Source organism: Lonchura striata, chromosome 14 (genome assembly GCF_050655825.1).
Source record: "Lonchura striata isolate lonStrDom1 chromosome 14, ASM5065582v1, whole genome shotgun sequence".
Taxonomy (NCBI): domain Eukaryota; kingdom Metazoa; phylum Chordata; class Aves; order Passeriformes; family Estrildidae; genus Lonchura; species Lonchura striata.
In genome coordinates this window covers 4,780,806-4,807,662 of record NC_140716.1, presented here as the reverse complement: position 1 = coordinate 4,807,662, position 26,857 = coordinate 4,780,806, and the positions used below count along the sequence as shown (strand labels likewise).

The 26,857-nt window shown below is 48.6% G+C and overlaps 1 protein-coding gene across 8 annotated transcripts in view; it reads left to right on the top strand.

The window, feature by feature from the left end:
• Positions 1-257: 257 nt before the first annotated feature.
• The window catches only part of CHST12 (carbohydrate sulfotransferase 12), a 44,314-nt gene continuing 17,714 nt past the window's right edge, over positions 258-26,857 (top strand). Inside the window, exons 1-4 of one of the 8 annotated variants that reach the window (XM_085591696.1) lie at positions 258-329; positions 4,893-5,015; positions 5,113-5,231; positions 5,617-7,376. In XM_085591696.1, coding sequence (XP_085447822.1) covers positions 5,711-6,961 — 1,251 coding nt within the window. In that variant the 5' untranslated portion in view covers positions 258-329; positions 4,893-5,015; positions 5,113-5,231; positions 5,617-5,710 and the 3' untranslated portion in view covers positions 6,962-7,376. Of the gene's footprint in view, positions 633-4,892; positions 5,232-5,616; positions 7,377-21,769; positions 21,855-26,857 lie in introns of those variants that run through there. The other 7 variants (XM_085591697.1, XM_085591693.1, XR_014958382.1 and 4 more) reach the window with 7 other exon arrangements.

Here is a 26,857-nt window from a genome sequence, read left to right as displayed (position 1 = left end):
CTCCCCGGCCAGCGCTCGCTCCTGCTCCATGGCAAGCAGCTCTTCCGCACGCTGAGGTGAATGCTGTGTTTTATTTACGGTTCCCCCTCACGCTGGCAGGGTGCGACACCGCGCAGCGGCCGCCGCCCCTGAGGCGCTCCCTCAGGCGAGGGCGGGCGCGCGCCGGGGCCGCCCCTGGCGGGCGGAGCGGCGCCTGCGCGGCCCCGCGGGGACCCCCGCGCGCGGCGTCTCGCGAGAGGCGGCGCCGGGAGCGCGCCGGGAGGAGGAGGAGGAGTGGTGGGAGGAAGGAGAAGGGGAGGAAGGCGAAGGCTGCGGTGCCCGGACGGGAGGTGAGCGCGGCGCCGGGCAGGGCTCGGGGGTTGTCCGGGCGGGGCTCGCTGAGGAGGTGCCGCCCCGGGGCCGGACCAGCTCCCGGTTATGAGCGCGGCGTGCCGCCCGCCTGTTCCTCCGCTCTCTCCGGTGCCAGGTAGGGCTCGGCTCCGGCGGGACGCGGGGCTCTGCGGGCAGCTCCCCTTCTCGCACCTTCCCGGCTGGATGCTTCCCAGGGAGCGGCGCGGGTTTAGCCTGGGTTAAAGGAGGACCGGGGGCACCACATCGCTCTCTACGGCCACCTGGAAGGAGGCTGTAGACAGGTGGGTGTCGGTCTTTTCTCCCAAGTAGCAAAAGATAGAAGAAGAGGAAACAGCCTCAAGCTGGACCAGGTGGTGGTGTGACCGTCCCTGGAGGTAGATGTGGATGTGGCACTTGGGCTCACGGTTTGACAGCGTTAGGTTATGATGGTGGAACTCCATCCTAGAGGTCTTTTCCAACATTAGTGATTCAGTGAGTCCCTCCAGCTCCGGTGCTGGGCCTGAGGCTGGTGCAGCCCTGCCGGGTGCTCCGCAGCCGCTGCCGGGCTTGGCAGCGCCCGGGGGAAGAGCGGAGCGATGCCGGGATGCAGCCGCCTCCCCACGGCACCGCCGGCTGCCGGCGCTGCTCCGCGGGGATCCGGCCCGAAGCGAGCTTCTTCCACGTGCAAAACTTCACCGCAGAGCCCAGGCTGGAAACTGCCGGAGCCGGGTGTTCTACAGCCAGTGCGGCTGTCAGGGCTGACACACAGCAAATGTCCCCGGGTGCTGCTGGCCCACGCTGCAGCACCGGGGCTGCGGAGGTGCTTCCTGCAATTGTGAAGCCAGGGATGGGTTCGTGTGCTGGAAGTTTGTGATAAAAGTAATGGGTGAACAGTGCGTCCTGCGTCTGGGGAGCTTCCTCCTGAAATTTAGGAAGTTGTGACAACTTCCAATGGATATTAAAAAAGAGGTGGCAAGTGCTGCCAAGCCTGTACAAACCAGGCTTTGTGACAGCAGTGGCGGACAAGGTACTGGCAAACTGTAGATTAGGATGTTCTTCTGCTGGTCTGTAACATATATGGGCTAAGTTGTGGTGCCTCATGCAAAGTAGCTCCATTTTTTGCTTATGGTGTACATTTATACTAATGTAAGTATTGGTGCCATTTGATGGGTTAAAACTTCCTCACTCTGCAAAGGGTGCTAGACTTTTGGGAGGCTGGGCAGAAAAAAATGTGTTGAGTAATAGCCAAGTGCATGAAATTTGTTTATTGGTACAGTTTGCTTTCACTGGTGGGAGCTCGTTCTCCTGCACCTTTAGGAGATTAAATTAGGTTCCACTTTTGTAGAGGTTGCTGATTCCCTAAGCATAACTGGTGTGTACCATGATATGGAAGTATAGAAGGCTGCATGGGTCCGGTGATCCCTGGTGAAGTGCCCCAAGGAAAGTATCCATTTGAATTTGGGGGGGTTTTATGTGTTTTTAAAAGTTCTTACTCCACTTCTTTCTGTCTTTCTAAGCAGGCAAAATCCAAGTAAGCTACCTGAAATCCTGTATCTTCTCATGTTAGATCAAATGGGCACTGGAGGAGTTGAGATGGTGCCAAGTGCTGGGGAAACTCAAAGCAAGAAGAGAGGGGACCAGCACCCAAGCCTTTGGAGGCACATTTCTTTCAAAGCCACTGCTCTTCATAGAGAGGGTTTATTGTCCCCTGTATCTGGCACATGCTTTCTGTAAGCTGCTTTATTTTCTGTGGGCCTTACTGCTCCTGTAAGTGAGCTGGACTTTCTTTTGCAGAGAGGGTGGAAGAGAATGTAGTTGTTGTATAAAGCCAAGAGGGGAGGAATAAAGAGACACAAATTACTTAAACTCTTCTCTGTTCTGAGGATAAACAGTTACAATTGGGCTGTGAAGTGGAAATAGAGTTTCCAAACCCCTGAGGAGTTGCATGTGCAATAACTATTGCAAGAAGAGTGTTGGGGACACATCCTTTCTGGTGTTAATGAGTTTGAGAGGTGCTTGTTTGACACAGCGGGGGAGTTTGACCTGTCGTGGCACGAGTGACCTCAGACCACGGTGTCATTCTCAGGCCTGGCATGGGGAGAAGAGTTCTTGGTTCACACCTAGGCCAGGTTCAGGTTGGAGATGGTCACAGGATGGCTGCTCAGGGGACTCTGTGGGATGATTATAGCACTTGGTCCACTTTCCAGTTTGCCAGCACCGTGTCACAGAGGCAGCTTTGTGTAGATCCTGGTGCATGTTCCTGTTGGCTGGTGACTTTGGGTTGAACTTGAATGTAAATTCTTGGCTCTTTCTGGAAGCTTTTCCTTTTGAATCTGGCAAGGGGAGGACAGAGGCACGTTCCCTCTAATGTGCACAGAGAGCTCTAATTTGTGCTTTCAGTCTGGCGTCCTTTATGAAGTGCTCAGGAAGGGAATGGGTCATAATCAATAGAGCAACTCTTGTTTTCTTCTGCGTTTTCCTTCTGAGGGGGAATTAAGCTGTCTTACTGCTCTTTTCCAGGGTTCCTCTCTGGCACTGGTAGAGTTAATAGCAGTGGAGTCTTTCTGATTCTATGCTGCTCACTGCTGTGTGTGTGTCTTGGAAAAGCCAAACTCTCTGTCAGGCCTGCGTGCCGTGTCCTGGAAAGCAGGCTGGAGCCCTTGGGGTGCACTTGGTGAAGCTGCACTGTGGGGTGGCTTTGGTGAAGATCCCTGTTTCCATTTGCCCCAGGAATGTGAGTGCCACACGCAGTGTCCAGTTTGCCCCTGTGGCTGCTGCCAGGAGGGTGATCTGTCCACGCCTGGCTGGGACAGCTTTGCAGGAATGCTGGGAGGCTGCAGTGCTGGCTGCCCGGGGCTGTGGGAGCTGCTGGGTTTGGGGACAGCAGGAGAGGATGCTCCGTGCAGCTTTCCAGGCTTGCTGCATTCCAGCCAGCCCAGAGGTCTCGAGCAGCGCTGGGATTCTGTGCGCAGTGGGCACCCTATTCATCCAGAATAGGAAGCAGTCCCTGCCCTGAGCAGCTAAACGGGATCAAAAGCAAGAACAGGCTTGGGCAAAACTCAAACCCAGGAGTGTGCCAAGCAGGAGGCTTGGCACTGTCCCTCCATTATCTTCTGCTGCTGGACTCGGATGCTTGGTCTGAAGTGCTGACGCACATATGTAATTTGCCCCTTCTTTAGCTCTCTGCTGATCTCTCTGGGTGTTTCTTCTCAGATCTGCTCCATCCTCAATCTTGACTAGCTAAACAAGGAGAATTACTGCTGAGTAATACCTGCTTCTTGCTCTGCAGAGTGTAAAAATGTTATGTCTGCAGTTCCTCCAGCTCCCCTTTGCAGGCAGAATAAGAGCCTGGCTTCAGGAGAGGGCACTTTTTGGTGTTGCAGTGCAAAGCTTGTGTTAGGCTACAGCTTTGCTGAATTCCCGTCTGTCCCTACTTCCCTACTTCCAAATAGTAAATAAATACACCAGGGTGGAGAAACCAAAAGCCTACAGATATGTGTTTTGTGTCTTGGGACGAGCTGACCTAATACTTTGACATGTGACAGTATCTGGTATTGTTCCTCTTTGTTACTAAATTCTTGTCTAATGTTTGAAACCTGGACTTTGTTAAAACCCATCACTCCTGAGACACAAGCATAACCATGCAGGGCACTTTTTTCCTAAGTCATTCACTGCAAGGCTGCAGTGAACTTCAGAGATACTGAGCACCTTTTCCCTGGGAATGACAGAGCTCAGCACTTTTGCATATCTGGACTGGAGTTCTTCTGTGTTGGGTGGGGTTGATGCTGTTTAAGGGTGGTGTGAATTGGCTGGGGAGCAACCTCTGTGATTTGGGAAGAAGAGACACCCAGCCTTCATTTTAACAAAACTTTTCAGGGCAGCTTGCCCTGAAGTGGCTTTGTTTTCAAAGCTGGTGTTTGCAGAGTTTATTCTGAAGTCATTGGAAAGATTTAGGATGTCTGTGGAAAGGACAGCTCTTGTTTTTTATCTGTAGGTGCTGCTGTGTGTTTATAATCAGAGCCTGGACTATGCTTGGAGGGGTGGAGAACATTGTAGCTCCTCAGTTTGCTGTTTTGTTCTTCCCTGGCTGTAGGCACTGGCTCCTTGCTGGCTCAGGGAGAGCTCAAGGCTGGTTTGCCAGCCTGCCTCTGCACGGAGCCTTGCACCAGAAAACATGCAGCAGGGTGGGGAGATGGGTGTTCCCTGAGGATCTTGTGGGAAGAAAGGGGCTGGGAGTCATGGAAAGCAGACAGCAGTGAAAAGATGGGACTGGTTGAAGCAACAAACTCAAACCTGCTGCACCCCTCAGAACAGATGATCTGAGCTGCTTCTTTAACAGCGATTTCTCACCTGTCTTTGGTGATCAAGAGTTGTTAGTGTTGAGTGTGATAGAAATATAAATTACATCAAAGCAGGAAAAGAGGTTCTGACTCAACAGTGTCTGGGCACAAACACAGATTTACCAGAGCATCCTTAATCTCCAAAATCATTCAGTTAAAGGTAATCTGTCCTTTAGTTTTTTATTGATTCGTGGCTCTTATCAGGACTCTATCTCTTTGCAGGGTTGTAGGATAGCTGTTTGTGTAATCTTTGTCCCTGGCAAAATGAAATAGCTACCAAGAGAGGTCATGGAAATAACACCTACCAGGTGCCTTCACACAGAGTAGATAAGATGGTGTGTTCAGGTCAGTGATGTTCTCTCAGCAGGGATTTGCTTTAGCTGCCGAGGCAGTGGCACCTTCAGCCCTGTATTCATAACTCAAATAAGGAATTTGTTTTCAGCACAGAGGACCTTCATGCAGAGATGAGACCACAGTGTGATACCAAAAGCTGAAATCATGGATTGAGGCTTCTTACTTCTTCTGTGTTAGATAGTGTAAAAATAAAAGGAGGTCTGAAAGGTAATTTACTCTGCATACTTTCTGTCTATGGTTGTGTATTTTAAAATTCTCAAACTTGCCTCTGTAAGCTCTAGGCCTGAAATCATTATATTTTACTGATTTTTAAAAATTTAAACAGAACTTCTCTTGAAATAATTTAATTCCAGAAACTTGATAAAAACCCATGACTGCTATGAAACTGATAAAATTGCAGCACATTATGTCTGCTTTTGGCCAGCCAGCTCTTTTCCACAGAGTCTCTGTGGATAGCTCTGACTCTCACAGCTCTCCCCATGTGGAAGTGGGGATGGTCAGCCCCACGACAAGTTTTGACTGTGCCAGGTCATTCTCTCCAAACCAGAAGGATTTCTTAAGGATTAACTTTTCTTTCCTCATACCTTTCCAGGCTCCTTCTCTGCAGCACCATGCTGGATCCCAAGCCTCACTCTGCAAGCCAGAGGTGAGTCCAGGTGAAAGCCAGCTACCACAGTAGTGTCAGGATGACCAAAGCGCGGCTCCTCCGTCTGTCTGTGGTGCTGGTCTCCATCTTCATGATCCTCCTGATTATTGTGTACTGGGACAACGTGGGGACAGCTCACTTCTACCTGCACACATCCTTCTCCAGACCCCACTCCCCAGGAGCCATCACAGCAGCTGAAGACTGGGAAGCCTTGCCAGATGTAGATGAATTTTTGGCAAAGCTGCTGAGCTCGAGCCTGAAACAGAACACCTCTGTCCCCCGAAAGACAGAGCAGCTGCTCGTCCAGGGCTCCAACAAGCCTGTGGTGAGTAACTTGGAGGAGAACGTGCGGGGCTATGACTGGTCTACGCACAAGGACAGGAACAGTTTGGACCAAGAGAAGCTGCAGGTAGAAAGGCAGAGAACACTGCGAGAGTTTTGTGCCAATTCCAGCTTCACCTTCCCCACCAAGGAGCGCTCCTTCGATGACATTCCAAACTACGAGCTCAACCACCTGATCGTGGATGACCGCCACGGTGTCATCTACTGCTACGTGCCCAAGGTGGCCTGCACCAACTGGAAGCGTGTGATGATCGTGCTCAGTGAGAGCCTGCTGGACCAGGGGGTTCCCTACCGGAACCCTCTGGACATCCCCCGGGAACACGTCCACAACACCAGCACCCACCTGACATTCAACAAATTCTGGCGCCGCTACGGGAAGTTCTCCCGGCACCTGATGAAGATCAAGCTGAAGAAATACACCAAGTTCCTCTTTGTACGAGACCCCTTTGTCCGCCTCATCTCCGCTTTTCGCAGCAAATTCGAGCTGGAGAACGAGGACTTCTACCGGCGTTTCGCCATCCCCATGCTAAAGCTCTACTCCAACCACACCAACCTTCCCACCTCTGTTAGCGAGGCCTTCGGGGCAGGCCTCAGAGTCTCCTTTTCTGACTTCATCCAGTACTTACTGGATCCCAGGACAGAGAAGATGGCCCCCTTCAATGAGCACTGGAGGCAGGTTTACCGTCTGTGCCACCCGTGCCAGATAGACTATGATTTCATCGGGAAGCTGGAGACGCTGGATGAGGACGCTGCTTATTTATTGCAGCTCCTCAAAGTGGACAGGCTGCTTCGCTTCCCACCCAGCTATCGGAACAGGACTGCCAGCAGCTGGGAAGATAACTGGTTTGCCAAAATCCCACTGGCTTGGAGGCAGCAGCTCTACAAGCTTTATGAAGCAGATTTTGTACTCTTTGGCTACCCCAAACCAGAAAACTTGCTTAAAGACTGAAAGTGATTGGGCACTGGGTGTGGGAGGGAACATCTGAAATACCAAAAATGTTTAAATCCTCCTCATTTTTGCTCTTAACTCCCTTCCCAATGCAAGTTGGTACAATGGAATATATTTTTTCTACTGCTTCCCCTTCCATTTTTACAATAATGCCAGAGTCCAGGGTATTACAGCCAGCTCTGCATATGCAAAAAATGCCATTTTTTTTGGGTTATCATTTGTTTTCTGTTTTTTAAAATGTCCCCATACTTTGCAATGGGTTGCTGCCCTCGGTCACTCTGCCAATCATGTCCTTCAGTAGCTTTTTATTAATACTTTTTAAAAATTAATATATTTAAGATATTTAAAACAAAGCGTGTGTCATGGCAAAGGAAGGGAAGGAATAAAAAAAGTCAAAGAAAACCCCAAGAAATTATGTACCTGCCTCTGTGTGTTGTCTCAGTGCTGCTGTTTCAGAGGTCCAAGGTTTGCAGAGCACTTGGATCTCTCTGGGGGTGGGGATGTTGATGGTGCCAGATCTGCTGGTGGTCACTTCAAAAGGCAGTGAGATGGGTGAGTGCCTGACTTTGCCAAACAGGCCTGGAAGAACACCTGGAAGGACTCTGACTCACACTACTCACAGGTGTGGAGTGTGACACCAGGGTCACAGGAAGGAAATGCCATTGGGAGCAGTGACAAGAGGTCCTGTGGGGTGTTTTGGGGCATGCAGGTTGCCAACACAGCACCACTGCACTGCCTGACCTTTTGGCAAAGTACTGCGGGACTCTGCTGTTCACAGAGCTGAGGTTCAGCCCCTGTACATTGCTAGTGTGGAGCATTCCCATGACCTGTCCCTTTTCCAGGAGGGTGGTGATGTTCTTAGGAGTTGTGGCCAGCCAGGATGGGCGGAGTGCTCCTGGATGGTTGAGCTGGCCAGGCCCTGCTGTGCTGCTCCATGTCCTGGCCACTGCTGCATGCAGTGCAAGTCCCTTGAGATCCATGCTGTGTCCTCGTCATCCCTGTGCACACTTTAGAGGAGCATGGTAGGGATGCAGATGCTTATCCTGGGGAGAAGAAGATCCAAAAGGTTTCTTTCAATAAGCAGATGTCAAGGTCAAGTCAAAATTTTTGTTTTCAGCATTCCAGCTACTGCTCGTGCCACCAGATCCTCATCCACTGCCTTTCTGCTTATTCCAAATGGCTGATGCAGATTTGATCATCTGCCTTGCTGGGACCTGCTGCAGGAGTGATGGTTCCCACTGTGCTGGGAGCATGTGGGCTGCTTCCCAAAGGAAATTAATGCCTTTAGAGACTTTTTGTGTTTCATCAGCTGAATCTGCTTCTCTTTCTCTCTCTGAATTGCTCTGCAAGAACTGTTTGCTTAGCAGATTAGGCAGGCAACTCTTTCAGAGCTGAAATGCTTAATTATTTCCATGGACTGTGGATGGTATGGGTGATTAAGGTCCAGGGTCAGGCCTTGGGAGACAGCTCTGTGTTTTGGGGGGACTTCTTTGTATTGGCCTTTCACTCAGTTTCTCTCCAAGGCCATCAGCAGGCGTGACTTTTCCTCTCTCTCTCCTCTCACTTCCCCAGTTTCTGCACAATTACATCCAGGCACTCCATGCTTTTTCTAATAAATGTGCTGTATCAAGCTTTTTAACCTATAAATGAGAGGTAATTGCTGGTAGTTAGATTCAAAACAAAGGGTTTGTTTCTCCTTGTACTCACACCACTCTCCTGTAATTTGTGCAGAGATATTTGCAGTTTAAATGAGCCTGAAACCGTTGTCAGGGTCTTGGTGCTTTGCTCCTCATAGCTTGGGGAAAAAGGAAGTGTCTGCTTCTGAGTCATTATTTAAAACTAATAATAGAAAAGTGTTGATCTATTCAATTTTTTTCCCAGTTAACAGTTAATTGCTGCAAAACAGAAAGATGTAGAGTCTCATAATGAGTAATCCCGGGAGTCTCTTGATTCCTGCTACATTTACATTTCTTCAGGGTGGGTTCATCCCTCTTGTCAAAAAACACAGAGTGGATGTTTTCATCTCTTGTCTTTTCAAAGTGTTTATTTTTTCCTCTTTTAATTTCCATGAAATTGATGTTTAGTATGTGCAGGCATGGGGGGCTGGGGCCAAAGCACAGATGCTGTGTGAGCTTCCCACCAGCTGCTTCCCCTGCACCTCTTGATCTGGTCCTCTCTCTTCCTGCCCCTCCAAGCAGTGCTTGGCTGCTGGATCCCAGTGCCACCCTGCAAACCAGCTGCTGCCTCCCCAGCCACGCTTGTCCTGTGATTCATGGCCACGACCTGTCCCAGGAGCATCTTCTCAAGGTCACTGGCTGGCAGTCATCCAGGGCAGGGGAGGAGTGGCTTGCAGTGTTGCCATTTTTGGCAGCAAGTTCCTGGTTGTGCAATGGGCAGAAAAGGTGCAAAATGGCTGCAAGAGCTGCCCAGCAGCTGCTCCGTGTGATGTGAGTGTATCCTCTCCATATGGCTGCCTTGTGATTTAATAGCCATAGAAGAAAAAGGTTTTTCCAAGGCTCCCTTGCTGACACTGGCTAGACAGGGGAGACTTGGAAGACACTGATTTCTCTTTCCACATCCAAAGCTGGATGAAGTGAGTAAATTCCAGCTTTATGTGCTAACACCACTCTGTATCACACTGAGGTCCAAAACACCCCATGTGTGAGGCTGAGCAAGCTGCCTGCATCCCAATGGATCTATCAGCCTCCCTGGAAGCTGCAGGCAGAAGAATGTACGGATGGCATGAGACCACCAAGGCCTTAGTGTTCTTTGCTTTCCCTTTTTACCTCATCAAGTCCAGCCCTTACTGATATCTCAGACATTTTAATGCTTGCAGAACTGTCCCAGCCAATGTGCTGGGTGCTCTTGGCTCTGTCCTCGTTTTCCATTGCCACGCTTCAAAGCTCTTCCCTGGAGGAGCAGTAAAACTCTGATGGGGAGTGTTCATGCTGCAGTGGTTGGCTTCTGGATTCAAAATAACTTATTCCTTGCTGCTCCTCCCTTTTGAAGCCCTTCTTCCCCACCGTGCCACCACTGTGAATGTATTGTTAAGAAGTCAAAGGGGATCCAGGCTGTGCTGAGCTTTGTGGTAAGACCACTGGGTTGTCAGAACTGGGATGTAGCCTCTGGCTTTGGAAATGTGCATTTTTTGTGGGTTTCTTGCTCTGTTCTCATGATGTGAAAGTGTGTATGTGGGGGGGGAGAAGGACAAAGAGTTCAACCAGCCATGCTTCCTTCCCCCTGGTTTCGCAAAGGAGTTGGAATTTGGTATTTAACTAATAATGGCAGGCAGAATGCATCCGTGCTGGCCTGAAGTCAGAAGAGGACTAAAAATCGTGGAATGTAGATGGTTATGATGCTCGTATCAGTTTCATGAGGGCTGGAAAATGCTTTGAAGCAGGCTATTTGTGTCTGAATAAACCTGGCTTTGTCATTTCATGCTCAGCCTGCAAAGCTGTGTCCTGTTCCCCTCTTGGCTTGCTTTTCCCTGGGGTTGACCACTTGGCCAAAGACAGCATGGAGTCTCTAACGAGGCAGAACTGATGTGCAGATGCAAAAATAACCTGGGGTTTGACCAAGATGTTTCCAGCTGGGTAGAACTGAAACCAGCTTTACTGCTTGCTCAGCATCAGAGCCAAAATCTTTACACAACCATTGAACAGATTTGGTCCCTCGCTGTTTGATGCCGGATTCTCTGGTGGAGTGGGATGCATGTGACCTGGCTTTGCAGCCCCTGTGCCCTCCAGGAAAGGGCTGTCAGGTCACAACTCCTTGTTTTTTGAGCAGTGGCATGACTTTGTCAGGGTAAGAGTGTCTTTAACACAATGGGTACCTTAGCATCTCAGTATTTTTTTTTGCCTTAATCCTTTAATTCACTTGTTTAGGGGCACAAAACCACGGACAACATTCACCCTGGGACAACATGTGAGATGAAGTGTTTTGGCTGTGTGTTTTGCATCCTTCAAGGTGGCACTGGAAGGATGGAGGGCAGGGGATGAATGGCAGCATTGAAAGGGTGGTGAAGAAAAGCCAGTTTGTTCCTTCTTACGTAAGCCGGACCTTCGCAGTGCCCGCGGGGGAAAGCCGGTGACTTGGCAGGGTGCAGCGGGGCTGTGGTGCACAGCGGTGCCAGGGAGGGTGTGGGCTGTGGTGGCTCAAAAGAAAGTCGTGTTGCTTGTATTTAAGGGCTTGCCCACGCTGGTCTTGCTCATAAACCCTCTAGTCAAGGGTAAGAGGGATAAATAAAGCAGAATTTAATAAAGCCATTGATCCCTGGCTGTTTGGGAAAGAAATGGGGAGGATGGGTGGTGCTGGCTCTGGAGCTGGCACAGTGCAGCTCTACTCTGTCCTTGATTCAATCAAATTGGGGATTGAGCTCAGACTGTGCAGCCTGAGGTTTGGCCTTGCAGGAGTTGGGGGGCACTTGCCCTGAGGTCTGTGGCAGTGTGCCATGCCATGCTGGGAGTGATGGGGAAGAGCCCTGTGCTGGGACAGAGCGATGCTGGAGGGCCCCATGCTGGGACAGAGTGATGCTGGAGAGCCCCGTGCTGGGACAGAGTGATGCTGGAGAGCCCCGTGCTGGGAGGGAGGGATGCTGGAGAGCCCCGTGCTGGGAGGGAGGGATGCTGGAGAGCCCCGTGCTGGGACAGAAGGGATGCTGGAGGGCCCCGTGCTGGGACAGAAGGGATGCTGGAGAGCCCCGTGCTGGCAGGGAGGGATGCTGGAGGGCCCCGTGCTGGCAGGGAGGGATGCAGGAGAGCCCCGTGCTGGGACAGAAGGGATGCAGGAGAGCCCCGTGCTGGCAGGAGTGATGCTGGAGAGCCCCGTGCTGGGACAGAGCGATGCTGGAGAGCCCCGTGCTGGCAGGGAGGGATGCTGGAGAGCCCCGTGCTGGGAGGGAGGGATGCAGGAGAGCCCCGTGCTGGGACAGAAGGGATGCTGGAGAGCCCCGTGCTGGGAGGGAGGGATGCAGGAGAGCCCCGTGCTGGGACAGGAGCGATGCTGGAGAGCCCCGTGCTGGGACAGAAGCGATACTGGAGAGCCCCGTGCTGGGAGGGAGGGATGCTGGAGAGCCCCGTGCTGGGACAGAGCGATGCTGGAGAGCCCCGTGCTGGGACAGAGCGATACTGGAGAGCCCCGTGCTGGCAGGAGCGATGCTCGGCAGCCGGCGGGGTTGGCTGAGCCTCTCCTCACTGCTGTGTCTGTGCGAGGCTCCGCGGGAGCCAGGCCCTGCTGTGGCCCATTCTGAAACCCATGTCGTGCTGCTGGGCTCTGACAGACGCTGCTGCCGCTGCCCCTGGCCTGGCTCCTGCGGCAGTCGGAGTCCGTCTGTCTCCTACAGCCGCTGTCAGCAGCAGCTCCTGTCACGGATGTCCTGCGAGGTGATGAATAAAGCACAACCCGAAGCCACAGCACAGCTCCTGTGCTCAGCAGGAGATTGTTTTGTGCAACCTGTGCTGCAGGTGAGCTTGTCTCTGAGACTGGAAAATTAATCGCTGCCACTGAATACTAAAGGCTCTGGAAAACCTCACAGAAGGATGTAATTTTAAAAAGCATAGAATCATAGGCTAGCCTGAATTGTAAGGATCCTGCAAGGATTATTGACTCCAGCTTTTACCCCTGGCCAGGACATCCCCAAGAGTCACACCACGGGTGCTAATGGAGAATGCTGCAGTTATTTTAGCAGACTGCTCCAGAGGGGAAGCAGGGCAAGTGAATGTGGCTGTTCATCAGTCTTTTCCCACTGTTTATACTTTAGGACTATTGCCTTTTATATCTGGCTTTTCAGGTATTCGTGTCCTTGCCATCTGGGCTGTGAGGTCTGGACCTGGTCCATTGCATTTGGACAGAGACACTGACCCCCAGGCTGCAGGGCAGCAGGAATTTCCCTTGCAGGGAATGATATGAACCCAGAGACTCATGCAATGGACCATGTTTTCCTCCTCAAGCCATGAGACAGAGCCAAGGAGCATGTATTTAATTATCAGTGATGCTAATTGTGGCTGTGAGCCCTTTGGTGAGGGCTCCTGTTTGTCCTCCATAAAGGGGGAGTGCAGACTCCTGTTTTCTGGAGAGTTCCTGTGCCTGAGCTGTGTCCACAGGAGGTTTGGGGCTCTCCAGGAGGAGCAGTTCCCTGGGTGGGAGTGCTGGCAGTGAAAACCATGCAGAACTGCCTCAATCCAAGCATGTTCTACCATGGGGTTTATCTGGAAGCTGTTGGCATGAGAATTATATTGATTCAAGAAGTACATATGCTTTGGACAGCTCAAGGGCTCATATGGGTCTGTGAGCAAAACTCTGCCACAGAAATGCAGAGGTCCCAGCTCACCATCCTGCTCTGCCCCTGGCTGCCTTCTAGAGGAAGAGGAGGCACAGAGAGTGCCATCAATCTGAACAAAATGTCTTTCTTCATCTGGGGAAATGCTGGGCATTCTTGAGCAGAGTGAGCTCAGCCAGCTGGGCTGCCATTAGCAGGGCTGGCACTTTTCACCTGATGAGGGGGTTTGTAATTTTGTCTCAGATTCTCATCCTCACACTGTGCCAGTATCAAAATCCTCCCAGTCTTGCCCAGACCATGTGTTCAACAAATGAGGGAGACTTTTCCTGACCCACCAAGCAGTGCCTTCATGAATTCCATGTTTTATCCCCCTGGGCAGATGGATCACACACAGCTTTGGCAAAGCCACATTTGGTGGCAGAGAAGCTGCAGTTTCAATGTTTATTTCTCTGTCATTGTAGGAATTCAAAAGGGATGGAACAAAATGCCATTGGGATTGACTCTTGTTTTGTTTGGACATCACACAGGTCTCTGTGGAAAACATGGGAGGAGTGCAGGGGACAGAGAAGAGCCAAGAAGATGTGTTAAGAAGACAGTGGTGGCCAAAAGAGTAGTCAGCAGGGAGTGGAGCTGGGCTGGGGATGTGTATCTGAAGGATAAAAAGGGTGGGGGGAGTGGAGAGCATCTCCAAACAAAATGGGGATTCTGTGGAGTGGGTAAATGTTGAGATGAGTGAGAGGGGCTGCTGAGAAACCAAGTACCATCTGCTGCAGCATGGAGACCTGCCCTGTCTGCTCTTCCGGGGGGGAGCAGAGGCTGAAATAGAGGAGAAAAATAACTGAAAAATCAGCTAGTGAAAGCTTATCATAATGCAGCAGGCAAGATCCAAGGGGTTATGATACAGGATATGGGGACAGATTATCTGAAATTCCTGTGTTTCTGTTGAATGGTGCTGGTCATTGTGCACTTAGACCAAACAGTTATTTAGAGCAAACTAAGAAGAGTGGTGGTCTGAGGTTTGCCTGGGCTGGGGGAGGAAGGCTTGCAGCTCTACCAGCTGTCAGTCTCTGAAAGCAGGGCAATTTCCATGGGGGGTGGAAGTGCTGGAGAGATGGTGCCAGTGACCTTTCACATGTTATTGGGCACTTCTGTCTGTCTCCAGTTTTTTTTTCCCTCAACCTTTGCGTGCTTTATTGATTTCTGACTTTGTATATTTTCTGTCTTGGGTAAATCAGAAGTATTTGTCACCTAGAATGATCATGCTGAGAGGATAAAGCTTTTTACAAAGCCTTTGGTGACCTTTAGCTAATGATAAATCAGTGAACTGAGTGCATATAAGCATTTCTCAAGTGCTGGGTGTTGCTGTGCACAGTGGGGAACCCACCTTGGCATGACACAGCTACCCAGTAGTAGTCTGGGCATGCAGGTCTTCTGAATAAAGGTTCTTGCTTCAGGTCAGGATGACCTAGATTTGTGTTTCTTGATTATCTTCCCTTGTATTTTATGTATTGTGAGTGTGAATGTGATGTGTCAGAACCAACCCACAGCTCTGGGCAGGTGAACACACGTGAAATGTTTATAGGAGCACATTTCTGATAGAGTGAAATACCTGCAAGTGATGGCCTTCTGTTTTCTATCAGCAGAGGATCATTTTTGTGTTACAATTATTATGTTGCAATGGACTGTGGATTCTAGGACATTTCTCTTGACTTACCCAGTTTTTGTTAGCTCTCCTGAGCAAACCCCGTTGTGTCCCAGGGTGGTTTGTGCTGTGCAGCCACCAGGGTGCTGTGAGTGTGGCACAAGCTCTGCTGGTGGCTGTGATGTCCTTCTGGCTGTCCACCCCTGAGCCTGCTTGCTTTGTCCCTGTTCCCTGCCCTGAGCAGCCAGAGATGAACCCTGGCACGGCTGCACCCTCCAGTTTCCCCTGCATGGATCCAGCCCCTGCTTAGTGGGGCTGGGAGTCAATCCCAAAATGATGGAACTGGGATCGTGTTGGGTTTCCCTCTTCTTCTTTAGATGCCTCAAATCTGAGCTTCCTGGATTTCTTGGATTCTCAAAACAGCATCAGGTTTCCTTCAAAGCCCTGCCAGCTGCAACAGGAGAGCGAGTACAGCCTGTGGTGGGCAGTAAAATTTGTAGTGTTATTCCACAGGTACTCCCAGACAGAAGCAATTATTGGACTAAATTTGCATCATACACACAGATTTTCCCGGGGAAAGTGAGGACTCTGGGAGCAGCTGGAAAACAAAAGTTCTTTGTAAGACCAAGACAAACTGTGTTTCTCTTCCACCACACAGCAGCAGGTAGAGGCAGAGCAGCAGGATGAAGCTGCTGTGTGCTGAGGGCCCTTCATGTACCAAAATTGGGTCAGGTTGGGACCAGGCCCTCAGCACAGCCAGGCTCCAGGCTACAGCAAGAGTTCTGGGAGCAAACCTGCTTAAAAGAAGCAAAGCATCTTTCATCAGCAAGTGCGAATGTGAATTCAAGATGTCAGGGCAGGTTCCAGATGCTGTTGCACTTTGCATTTATTACATTTTTTAGAGCTTAGCAAAAGGTCAGTGTGCTTGGGCACAGTTCCTGGCTTTTGGAAAGTCTGCAGGTTTGGGATCAGTGCTTTTCACTTTATTTTCAATAAGAAAACTGCCTGCTTGTGAAATGTACCTTTGGAATTGAGACGCCAGTGAAAATTTAGCTCTTATGATTTTAGACTAAAAAGACAATGAAGGACAAGTTTTTTGGAGGTGGAGTGGGTCTGTGTTATTTTTTCCTCTCTGTTTTTGTTTTTTCCTCCAATATTCAGGAAAAAGCTTTCAGTATACATTAGGCTGCTGCTCTGTTAGCTGGGTTTTTTTTTTTTTTGGCCCTGTCAATTGGAAGGAAATTTCCAATACAGCTTAGTTGCCAGAAATGGATTCTTTGCTGGAATATTTTTGTTAAAATATTCCAGCTTGCTCCTTGCAGGGATGCCACTTAGTGCAAGAAGACACAGTGATTGGCTGCCTCGTTCTCAACTCTGAGTTTGATCTTTTTGTTATTTTTGTTGGGTTTTTTTTAGCTGGTGTTTGCTTTGGACAGGCCTGTTCCCACACTGTGGAGATCGTGATGCCACAAGCAAGGTCTTTCTGTAGGATCCTTTCCTGACCCTTCTAGAGATGTGTGTTTTACTGGGAGTGGAGTGCAATGGCAGGAGGAATTCCATCAGGATTCCATCAAGGAATTCCTACAAGGATGGAGGTAATTAGCTGGTGAAGCACCAACATGTGGGCAGGGCCATGGAGGCAGCCTGGGTTTCATCTTCTCATCTTCTTGGATCAAAGTTGGGACCCACTGACCTTGGAGGCCTTTTCCAACAAAAACGACTCTGTGATTCTCCCTTTTGGGAATTATTAGACACTATATATTTGCCTCCAGCATCTCATGTGGTGCCTTCCAAGTAAAAATGGGGAAATGACACGTGCTTGGCTTGATCTGCCTGACCCTGGCAAGGCATTTCTGAGGCCATTGTGCTACTGCTGCTCCCTGCCTGCAGCTGCAAGGCTTGCCAGTGTGGAGCTGAGGCTCAGCTCTGCTCAGCCCTGCTCACACAGGCACCCACAGAAAGCAGGAGCTGCGCTGGGATTTGTTTTTCTTCTTTGCTCATTTGGTCAAAAGCAACAGGGGATTCCCCCCCCGCCCCGAAAGAACAGCAGTGTTTGGTTTGAGAAAGGATGAGGTCAAGAAATGGCAGGAAAAGGCTGTCTCATTGTGTTTTTGGTTACTTGATTGCTTCTTTGCACCTGCACCAGACTTCCACTGGTGAGAACTGGGCCTTTGCTGGGCTCCCAGGACGGTGCTGTCGCAGAGGAAACATCTTCCACTCTCCAGTCACATCCTGTGTTTTCCTTCTCACTCTGTCATCACCTCACTGAGCAAAACCCCCAGCTCACGTTGCACATTTCCACAGCCATCCCCCCTTGTGTTCCCAGCTGCTGGCAGGATGGGAAAGTGGCAACCACCAGCAGCAAAGGGATTGACTGGCAGGTGATTTTAAGGGCTCTCTTCCCATTAGGGGTGTACCTCTTGGTTCTCTCCATTCTGTTATCTGGAAATAAAGAGAAATACTGCAAAATGAGAAGTTTAATAATACAAAAGAAACAATAAAAGAGTTTTGTGAATGAAAAGCTTGAGAAGAAAAAAAAAATTAAGAATTAAAAGGGAAGAAAGAAGGAAACAGAATTCACAAGTTGCGTTTCTGGGCTGTTTCAATAGCAGTTTAATTCAAATAAATTTCTCTGTGCGTGCTGGAACTTCCTTTGCATTGCCTTCCCCAAGATCAGAGACCATCAGGAATGCAATTGAGATACAAGGCTGAGAAGCAAAGGATTTTCCATTCTTAGTTCTGCAAATGGGTCATGCTCTGACCTTCAGTGAGTCACTTATCTGCTTGATGCCTCCAGTGTTACCGAGGTTACAACTGCTGACTTGTTTCTAAGGATTTGGAAACACTCTTGGGCCAAACAGATACAGAGAATTACAGAGAGCTGGCTTTAGGTTAATGGCTGCAACAATTAAACAGAATCAGTTCCTTCCTGCCCGGGGCTCTGGTTCCATGTCAAGTTAAGCAGCTCAGCTGCTGCTGCAGCGCCTGCAGGGCGGGACTGACCCATTAAAAAATCTCATTTTGCTGGACACCTTGTTCAGAGGCTTTAGTTTATGCTAGTTACCCTTAATCTGAATCATGTGTGGTTGATAGGCTGGCGTGCTGCACTTGGAACCTTTCCTGTTGTGCTTTTCAGGGATGTGCAGTACGTGCCTTGTATTGGCTCCAGGGCACTGTGCACAAGATTTTCTACATGCAGTAGTCTCTGGATTCTAATAACTTATTGGGCAGGTTGATGGTGAGCTGACATCTGTCCAGTCCTATTGGAACCTCTGTGGTTTTATTTTTGACTTAGGAGACTGCAATGAGAAGGAGCCTACAAATTAATTTTCTTTCCTAGGGTATTTTTTTTACCTTTTCCCCTTTTCCTATTTCTGCTCTAACTTTGCCTGTTCTGCCTATTCTAAAGGCTGAAATAGGTTAGCCCCTCTTCTCCTTCCTGCTCCCACACAGGCACATTTTGAAAAGTACCACAGCCTCAAATTTGCAGTCTATGCAGTTTGAGTGTGTCAGATACTCCAGTCTCTAACACCAGCTATTAGGGCTCTGTTTAGTCTAGCAGTATTTGAAATAAATTTGATCTGGTGGAATGTGAGAGGACTTTAGAGATTGCTGGAAGAGTTATTCCAAGAAAACCCATATACTCTCAGGAATGCCAGAGGCAGCAAGAGAGAGAAGAGAAATAGGTTATCTATAGCCCAGGCAAATAAAATATTCTTATTATAACTCCATGGGCACTATGCCAGCTCTCTGCAAGCAATATTTCTCTTTGCATCTTGCTTTGCCAGTTAATTGGACATCTATTATTTCATGATTTCAGCAGGAAACATAGCCTGAGTGATGAGTTTGGTACCCAGCCCAGTGCTACTGTGCACTTGCTGAGCCCTGAACTGTGGAAACGCTTCCAGTCACTCTCTGCTCCTTCTCCAAGTGTGTGTGAATTGTCAGAGCTGCTCGGTGACATTTTCTAGGGACAGTGGGTCTGTGACATGCTCCTCCAGCACACAGCTCTTCCCATGATGTTGAGGGCCCTGCAAGGATGGAGGCAGCTCCTCCTTCCCCATCTCCTGCTCCTTTCCTTTCCCTGCCTGGGGACCAGTTTGGCTGCTCCCCTGGGGACATGGGAAGGACATGGGACATGGGAGGACAGAGCCACACACCATGTGCAGGGATGTGGCAGCCCAAGGATGGTCCCCAATGCCCAGTTCTCTCTGCCAGGTTATTTTGGTCAGTTATATCTAGAAACTGTGCTGGAAGCAGCTTATTTTGACATTATACTTTTTTTTTTTCCTTCTTTTTTTTTTTTTTCTCTCCAGATCCTGATTTTGTAAACAAGTTTGTTTACCCTTCCTACCCAACTCTGGGGTTATCCACCCACAGACCAGAGCCTGAGCATGGTTACAGCTGCCTGCCTGGATGCTCATGATGAATTTTTTGCTGACAAGCTTCAGACCTGCAATTACTCAGAGAAATTATTCAGCAAATAGTTTTGAATAATGAACCCCTTTGAGAAATTTGAGTTGTTTTGCAGGCAGATTCCAGAAGAGAACATGCTCAGCAAGTCATAGCTTACAGCACATTTTCCCCTCTGTTTGCCAGGCTGTGGAGTTGGCAAAACATCCCCATCTGTTACCTTCACCTAGGATTAAAGGGCTCCACCAGACTCTTGTGATACAAGCTGAGGGTGCCCACAGCTCAGAGCAAATCTCAAATATCCCCACATCTCCTCCTTGATGGTGGTCTCAGCTGCTTTTTGCTTCCAGTCCAGCTTCCCCAGAGCAAGGCAGCAGAGATATCTGCATCCATACATGTTACCAGCAGTGCAGAGCATCAGGGTTTGGAGAGATGGACCCTGCCTGGTGTCACCTATTTTGGCCATTATCGCCTCTGTGATCTGCAAAATCAGCACCTTAAATTGCTGCAGGGCCTTTGAGCAAAGGGGCTGTGGAAGAGCAGAGTCAGGAGAAGTCCCTGTGAGAATTCACTCCTGAGAGCTGCAAGAGGAGGAAAAAGCAGCTTTTGAGGTCAATTAGCTGTAGGTTCCTTCCAGATCCCACCTGCCAGTGGAGCCCAGTGCAGGATGTTTTTTAGCTGGGGAAGGAAAGCTTTTGGCAGGGAAGGCCAAAATGAGTGACATCACCTTGCAGCTTTGCACTTTGGAGCCTCTTGGTCCCCGAGTCCCATCAGGGGGCTGATCACTGTGGAATAAAAAGATGGCACTTGCCAGCAGGGAATCATGAGGGCAAGCAGCTGAGGACTTGTCTCTTTTCAGGGCTTTCAGTCACCTGCTCTGGACTCTGCATCTGGGCAGAGCAGTGGATGGTAGAGGGCAGATCCTGCTGGGTAAAGGACACAGATTCCAGCCCCTCAGGGACTCACCTCAGTGAATGCAACATCTGCACCTTTTCCACCACATGAAGGAGGAGGGGAGAAAGTCACACAGGGCATGGAGAGGTGTGGGGGAGCCAAAATGCTTGGCAGAGGTTCCCAGAGAGGCAGTGATGCCCATCCATGGGAATGTTCAAGGACAGATGGGACCCTGAGCAACCAAATCTAGGTGTGGCACCCCTCCCCATGCAGGGAGGTTGGAGCGAGATGACGTTGGAAGTCCTGTCTGGCCCAAAGCAGTCTATGATTCTATGAAATGGCCTGTTGTTCGTTTTGGAGCTGCCAGAGGAGGAGGATGGCAGCGCTGCCAGGGCTGAAGGCTGAGACCTCCACGGGCCACATGCTGCACGTTCGCTTGACCCGTGCCTGCAGCAGGAGCCAGCGCATCCCATCCCCAAACAGAAACGTCTGTGCCCTCAGCGGGCCGGTGTTGGCATATTTGAAGCTCTATGGCCACAGTCTGTCAGCGGGAGAGCAGCAGAGGAGGAAACAGCTTCAGACGCTTGTACGCAAACACTTCTGCCCAAAGGTAGGACAGGAATACAAATCACCTCCTCTCCCTCTCTCTCTGTTGGGCTCTGCGCGCTTACATTTGCAACTTCTGCATATTCAGCTGCGTTTGAAGCACTCGCCAAAGCTCCCGCAGCCCCTTCCGAAAGAGTCGGGGTGGGAAATTCCCTTTCTCGGGATGTTTTGCCACCTAGTGCCCAGCTGGGAAATCTCATCCCACTGCGCCTCCGGGAGGCAAAAGCACCAGGAATGAATTTTTTGGGTGACCGTAAATATTTTAGGAGGATAAAGTGATGCAGGAGCCTAGATTTAGGTATTTTGGTGGGTCGGACCCTTTGGGAGGCAGCAGGACATACTGGTATCTAATTTCTGACAATAGGCTTCAAACTCTAGAATTGTTCCACTACTGTCATTCTTGTTGCACCTCTGAAAAGGTGATGCTGGAAAGAGTGAAGAAAGGACAGGAGCAAAGAGCTGCTGACCTTTGGGATGGGTATCACAAAGGGCAGAAGAGCTGGATGTGAAGAGAAATGGCAGAAAGGACAGGGGTGATCCAGAAGAAAATCAGGAAAGAAAACAAATTCCATCAGTCACCAGTTTGGGTCTGTCTTGGTTCTCTCATCCTTTAGAGAGCAGTTTGCTCCTGCTTTCCAAGTGTTTTATAGAGTAGAGTTGCTCTACTAGAGTTGCTCCTTACTGTAGAGTTGGAGCTGCTGGTGGAGCTCTGAAGAAGAAGAGCTCTGCCTTGTTTCCAGCTGGCTGAGAGCACAACTCACTGCTGCTCCCCTGCTCAGGAGATGCTGGTGATGGACAGGACAAGGCTGTGCATAGTGGAGCTCTGTCAAATAACAAGAGAACAATGGCACTACTAACCCAGACAGACCCGAGCCCAGAGCAAACTCCCTGTGTGCCTGGAAGCCAAATAACATCAGCTGGGAAGCCAGCTCCATGATGGATTCTCTCTGTCTCTCCCTGTCTCTCTCATTGCTAGGACAGGTTGCTGGTGATGGAGAAATGCCAGTTTGGTGGAGAAGGGTGAGGAGGCAGAAGGCAGAGATGGAGCTGAAGAATGCCAGGTAAGCAAAGCCTCCAGAGCATCCCATTTATAGTCAGAGTGCCAGCTCTCACTTGCCACGTGCCCTGCAGACAGGGGATGAGCAGCACTTCCAGCAATTTCTGCTGTGGGTATTTGGCATTTCTCACCATCACCAGGTTTCACTGAGAAAGGGGGACCTGGAAAGGCACTGTCAGAGAAGAGTTCTTGCTGCTGTGAGGGGCAGCCTTAAAACATCACTTGGAAACTGAGGAGGACAAACGTGCAGTGCCTGGGCAATGACTTGGTGCTCTTTGTAGCCAGCAGCTGATTTAGGAGAGAAAGTCCTGTCCTGAAGGATGCTATCACAAGCATCCTGCCTGCATCTGGAGGATGCTCCTGGAGAGGCAGACACCCAGGCTGGGTGTTTTGCCATCTCAGGGGCCAGTCTGCCCAACTCTGACTTTAGCCAGCATCACCATGGCACTGAGCACCAGGGCTGGCTCAGCAGCAAGGACAGGCAATTGTGTCCACATCCTGCTGTCACTTTGTATTTGTGCTGCCAGGTAATTGGTGTTGCATGCACCCGATGTGACCAAGCACTCTGAGCTCACAAGGATCAGATTTTCAAAGCTGTCAGCCTCCCAAATATGCCAATAGGTGACTAATGGCTTCTAAGTGCACTATGCTCTAAGAACCCTGAGACATACAAAGGGGATGAGATAGGACAGGAGAGGGAAAAGGCTTTGTGTCATTTAAAAAAACCCCTGCAACTCTCAAGTGTTTTGCAAGAATGTGTCTAATGTCTAATATGAATTTCTAATGAAAAGAAAAACATGAAAGAAATGCCTTAAATATTTCAATGACTTTATTGATTGGTATTATAAAGTATGTATTACCAAACCATGTTCTGTCATTGTTCTGCAGCATCTGATAAACAGCATCTTCAGCAAGTGTCCTGACAAGCTGGGGTTTTTTCTGTATTCACATAGTTTGTGAAATGCAGATCTGCGGAGCTCAGCTTACCCCTAATCTATTTATTTTAAGAACAAAGTACCAAAATATCACTGTAGCAGATACAAGAATCATCTCATATAATACCCTTCTGATGGGCTTAAAAATAGAAATAAATCATTAGAAAACAGTCATCATTAATGGCTGGAACAAAAATAGAACCATTGCTACATGCTTTTTTAAAAAATTACTATTCAAGTTTAAAAGTAATCAAAATCCAGTTTTGCTGTTTGCTTTAAAAGCTCAGGTACCAGAGGAGTCTTGGTGAGAGCAGAGACAAGGCCTTTTTCACCATAAATGAAAGTTGATGTAAATAACAATATCTGTGTCTCTGACCTGTGACAGGCACCAAACTGGTGCATGAGGAAGAAACTGAAACTACAGTTCCAAATCACCATGAGGTCAGCAGAAAATCTTTTCCAGATTGTTTTTATCTCCAGCTGGGAAATGTGAAATTTAGAATTCCCTCATGCCTCACAAAAATTGGTGGTTGAAGTAGCTCATCTATAAATAATTTAAGTTCCATTTATATGGAATGAAGATTCCAGTATCTCACCAGGTCATCATAAAGACAATCAACAGCTTCTCTTCTGTTACATCACAATTCCCTGTGGAAATCCCCTTTTTTTGTCCTTGAGATATGGTGTTGAAGTCTTGATGTGAGCAGGCGTGGGATGCAGGGCACTGATTCTGCTGAGCCATCAACCAGGCTTCAAAGCTGCATCCTAAAAAAACCCTGTGCTTGGGATATGTTACAGAAGAAAGGAAATTACATTAAATGGTCTTTATAGAGCCCAGAGAGTCAATAATTTTAATGCTGGGTTCTTTTCAAGCTGGTTTGAAATTTGTCATTACTCTTTAAATGGGTTTGCTTACAGAATGCTGTGATTCAGGTAAGGGCTAGGAATCCTGGGCTGTTTCCTACAGAGCTGCAGCAAGACAAAATCCAATGAACAACCATTTCAGATGTTCCAGAACCCACTCTCAGGTAACTGGAGTGTCTCCAGTGCACAGTGACACTCCCAGCTCTCATCAAAACCCGGGGCATGGAAGTACTAATAGCTTTCAGTAGGTCTGGTGAGATATCACACTGCAGCAGCAGACACAGAAAGAAGCATGAATTCAATTAATTTTATATCATCTTAAGGATCTCTGGGCCAGTTATGTCATGGAGAAGTGTATTATTTCTCCAAGAATGTGATGGTGGAGATTGAATCCAGAAAATCATGGTTTTGGGCACATATCTGAAAACAGTCTAGTGAAAAACTTGGATTAGTGTTAAGCAATTTAACAGAGGGTCATGCCAAATTGGCATCATCTTCTTACAATTGTCCGTGACTTTATCTTACTCAGTGACTAGCACAGCATGTAATTCTCTAGGAACAAGGTGTGAGTGTCTGGGAGATCTTTATATAATCTATGAAAATTGGAAGGAAAATATCAAGATCAGGAATTCTTTATGTGGATGCTGTGAGGTCTGTTCCTGCTGATGGGAAGTGCTTTAAAGAGAGCAGAGATGAACCCCATGAGGGCCTGGGAGATCAGGGCTTGGGAGGAGGAGTTCTGTTGGAAATCCAAGCTGTCCCTGGCGATGTGGGGCAGCAGGGCATGGGAGGCCAACCCCTGGCATGGTGGAGGGGCTGGGTGCTCCCATGTGTGCCAAAGATGGGCCACCAAAGAGCACATGGACGAGCCACCTCTGAGCCTGGCAGAGACTTCTGTGAAGTATCTTCATTCTTTGTGAAGGCACTGTGTGCCTTGAAGACATTCAAGGCTTGAGTTCAAATCTTTCTTCTGAGTTGGCTCCACATCCTGCCCTCTCCATGGATTGAGAATTCAAAACTGTCACTGTAGGACACGCGAAAGCACGACGTGAGCCACCTGCTATTTGCAAGGTAAAGAAGAAGGTTTATTTCTCTGACTCCAACTTTTATACTTTCCCAAAGGTGACATTGGATTGGAGAGGGAATGGGCCACCTCTCCAAAGACATTGGACAAACCACTATTACATCAAGTTTCTACACCCCCATAAAGGAATGCAAAACAATATGTTGTTTATAGAAATTGTGTGGGAAAGTTCTGCCACAGAATGTAAACTCAGAAGGCTTTAGAAAATCTTAAGAATCAGGGTGACAAAACCAGTAACTTAACGTTCCACTTTGGATGTTTTCTTAGGTTTATATTTATTGGAAGAGGGAGGAAAAATGTGCACATAGGATTTCTTAGTTGAACTCCAGCATGGGATTCACGTGTTACCACCAGAATGACAATGCAGGAACCCTACTTTGCTATTTTCTTTGAAGATTAAAGGAAAAGAGAGACTGTGGAAAACAGTTTCTCACCTGGTAGGCAAAACTGTGAGATGGAGCCAGTTGCTCTTCTGGATTTTGCAAGTGCTTTTGCACATCTTACACCCTGCCAGTCCCATGTCACGCCCTGACCTTCTGCTCCCTCTCTGGGCACAGCAAGTGACTCTGACTCCAGTTCCTCCGTGTTCAGCTGTTTCCATGACACCCAGTAGATGGTGCCACCAAGCAGTACATTCACACGAGCAGTTTCTTGTCGGAGGCATTTTAAGTTTTCTTCAATCACTGTATGTGTCTTAGGATCCAGCAGAATTCATTCCTTCCACCACTACAAAGAGTTTTCCCCCCAGACTTGGAATATTGTCACAGCAAACATTTATACTTTAATTTTTCCCTATTTTCGTCATGTCATCTAATTAGCATCATATTTACTATACAAATATATGGAAAGAAAAAAAAGCCTAAGCTGTGATCATTCATTTTTGAATTTATATAATTTCCACGCTTTTCAAGTTTTTTGAGTAAAATTCAGTGCTCAGATTTTTTATTGGGACAGGATCTATTGCTAGGAAACTTCTGTGAAACAAGTGGTTCTGGATAAGAAATGTTAGGAGTGAGTGAGTACTCAGCACCTTCAGTCAAATCTCGAGAATCTTTGCTCTTTATTTTCTACCCTCTTAGCAGCACATTTACAAGTGAGAGATACACTGATGGTTCTGTCCCTGGCCAGGCTGGAGGCTTTAGAAACTCATTTCTTGTAACCAGAGCTGACAGCAAAGGAACAAATGGTGAGCTCCATTTCCATCTTAGATGTCTTCTGCTGCACCAGCCCCCAAATGAGAATCCCTCCTGTGTAGCACAAATGCTTTGATAATTCAGGCTGTCAACTTGCCTGCAAAAGCCAGAAAATGAGATATGAGAGGAGGATCCCCTGTGGGTAAAACACAATACTTAATTCCTGATCCTTTGTGTTTTTCTTGGAAGATTCACCTGTGGAGCATTTGGTTTCCTATGTCTCAAAGCATGGCCTTCCTTCTGCAGGCTGTTTAAATATTTACCTTCTCTGCCCTTCTCATCCCACCGTACTTCAAACCAGAGGAGGGAACATTTATCCACATGCAGCCTGGAAGATGCTTGGTCTGAGTGAGTAACAAATACCTGCAGTTTAATAAAGACTGGAGTTTTCAGTCTTTGAGAGCATGTATTACAGCCTCAATTTGGAATAGGTGATGAGGTGATTACTAAACCCTGGTTGCCATGGGGAAAGAGAGGAGGGTGATTGCTTTTTGATGGAAGAAACTGAGAGGTACCAACAGTAACTTACTGCTAATACACACTCAAGGTGCACTTGGCATCAATGCATCTGGTGGGGAGCAGCAGTCAATCTTACTAATGTCTGAGGAGTCAGCTTTAGCAGCAGCAGTTATTGATGCAGGAGGTCAGCTCTTTGTGACTGGTCTTTCCTGGCAACCTCCCTCGGGTTTGGTGTGACTGTGGGAGTGATTCCCACAAGGGTGCTCAATTGAATTTGTGAGCAGCTCGGGGCACTCACAAATCAAGCAGACATTGGCCATCTACAAACAGGAGTAAAGCATCAGTCCAAAATGGGATCTGGAGCCTGAGGGATTCTTAACAAGGCAGATTATTGTGCTGGTGTGCTGGGGAGCAGCTCCTGCCTTAAAATTCCAGGGGCTTAGGAGGAAAGCTGTGCAGTGTCGGGGCTGCT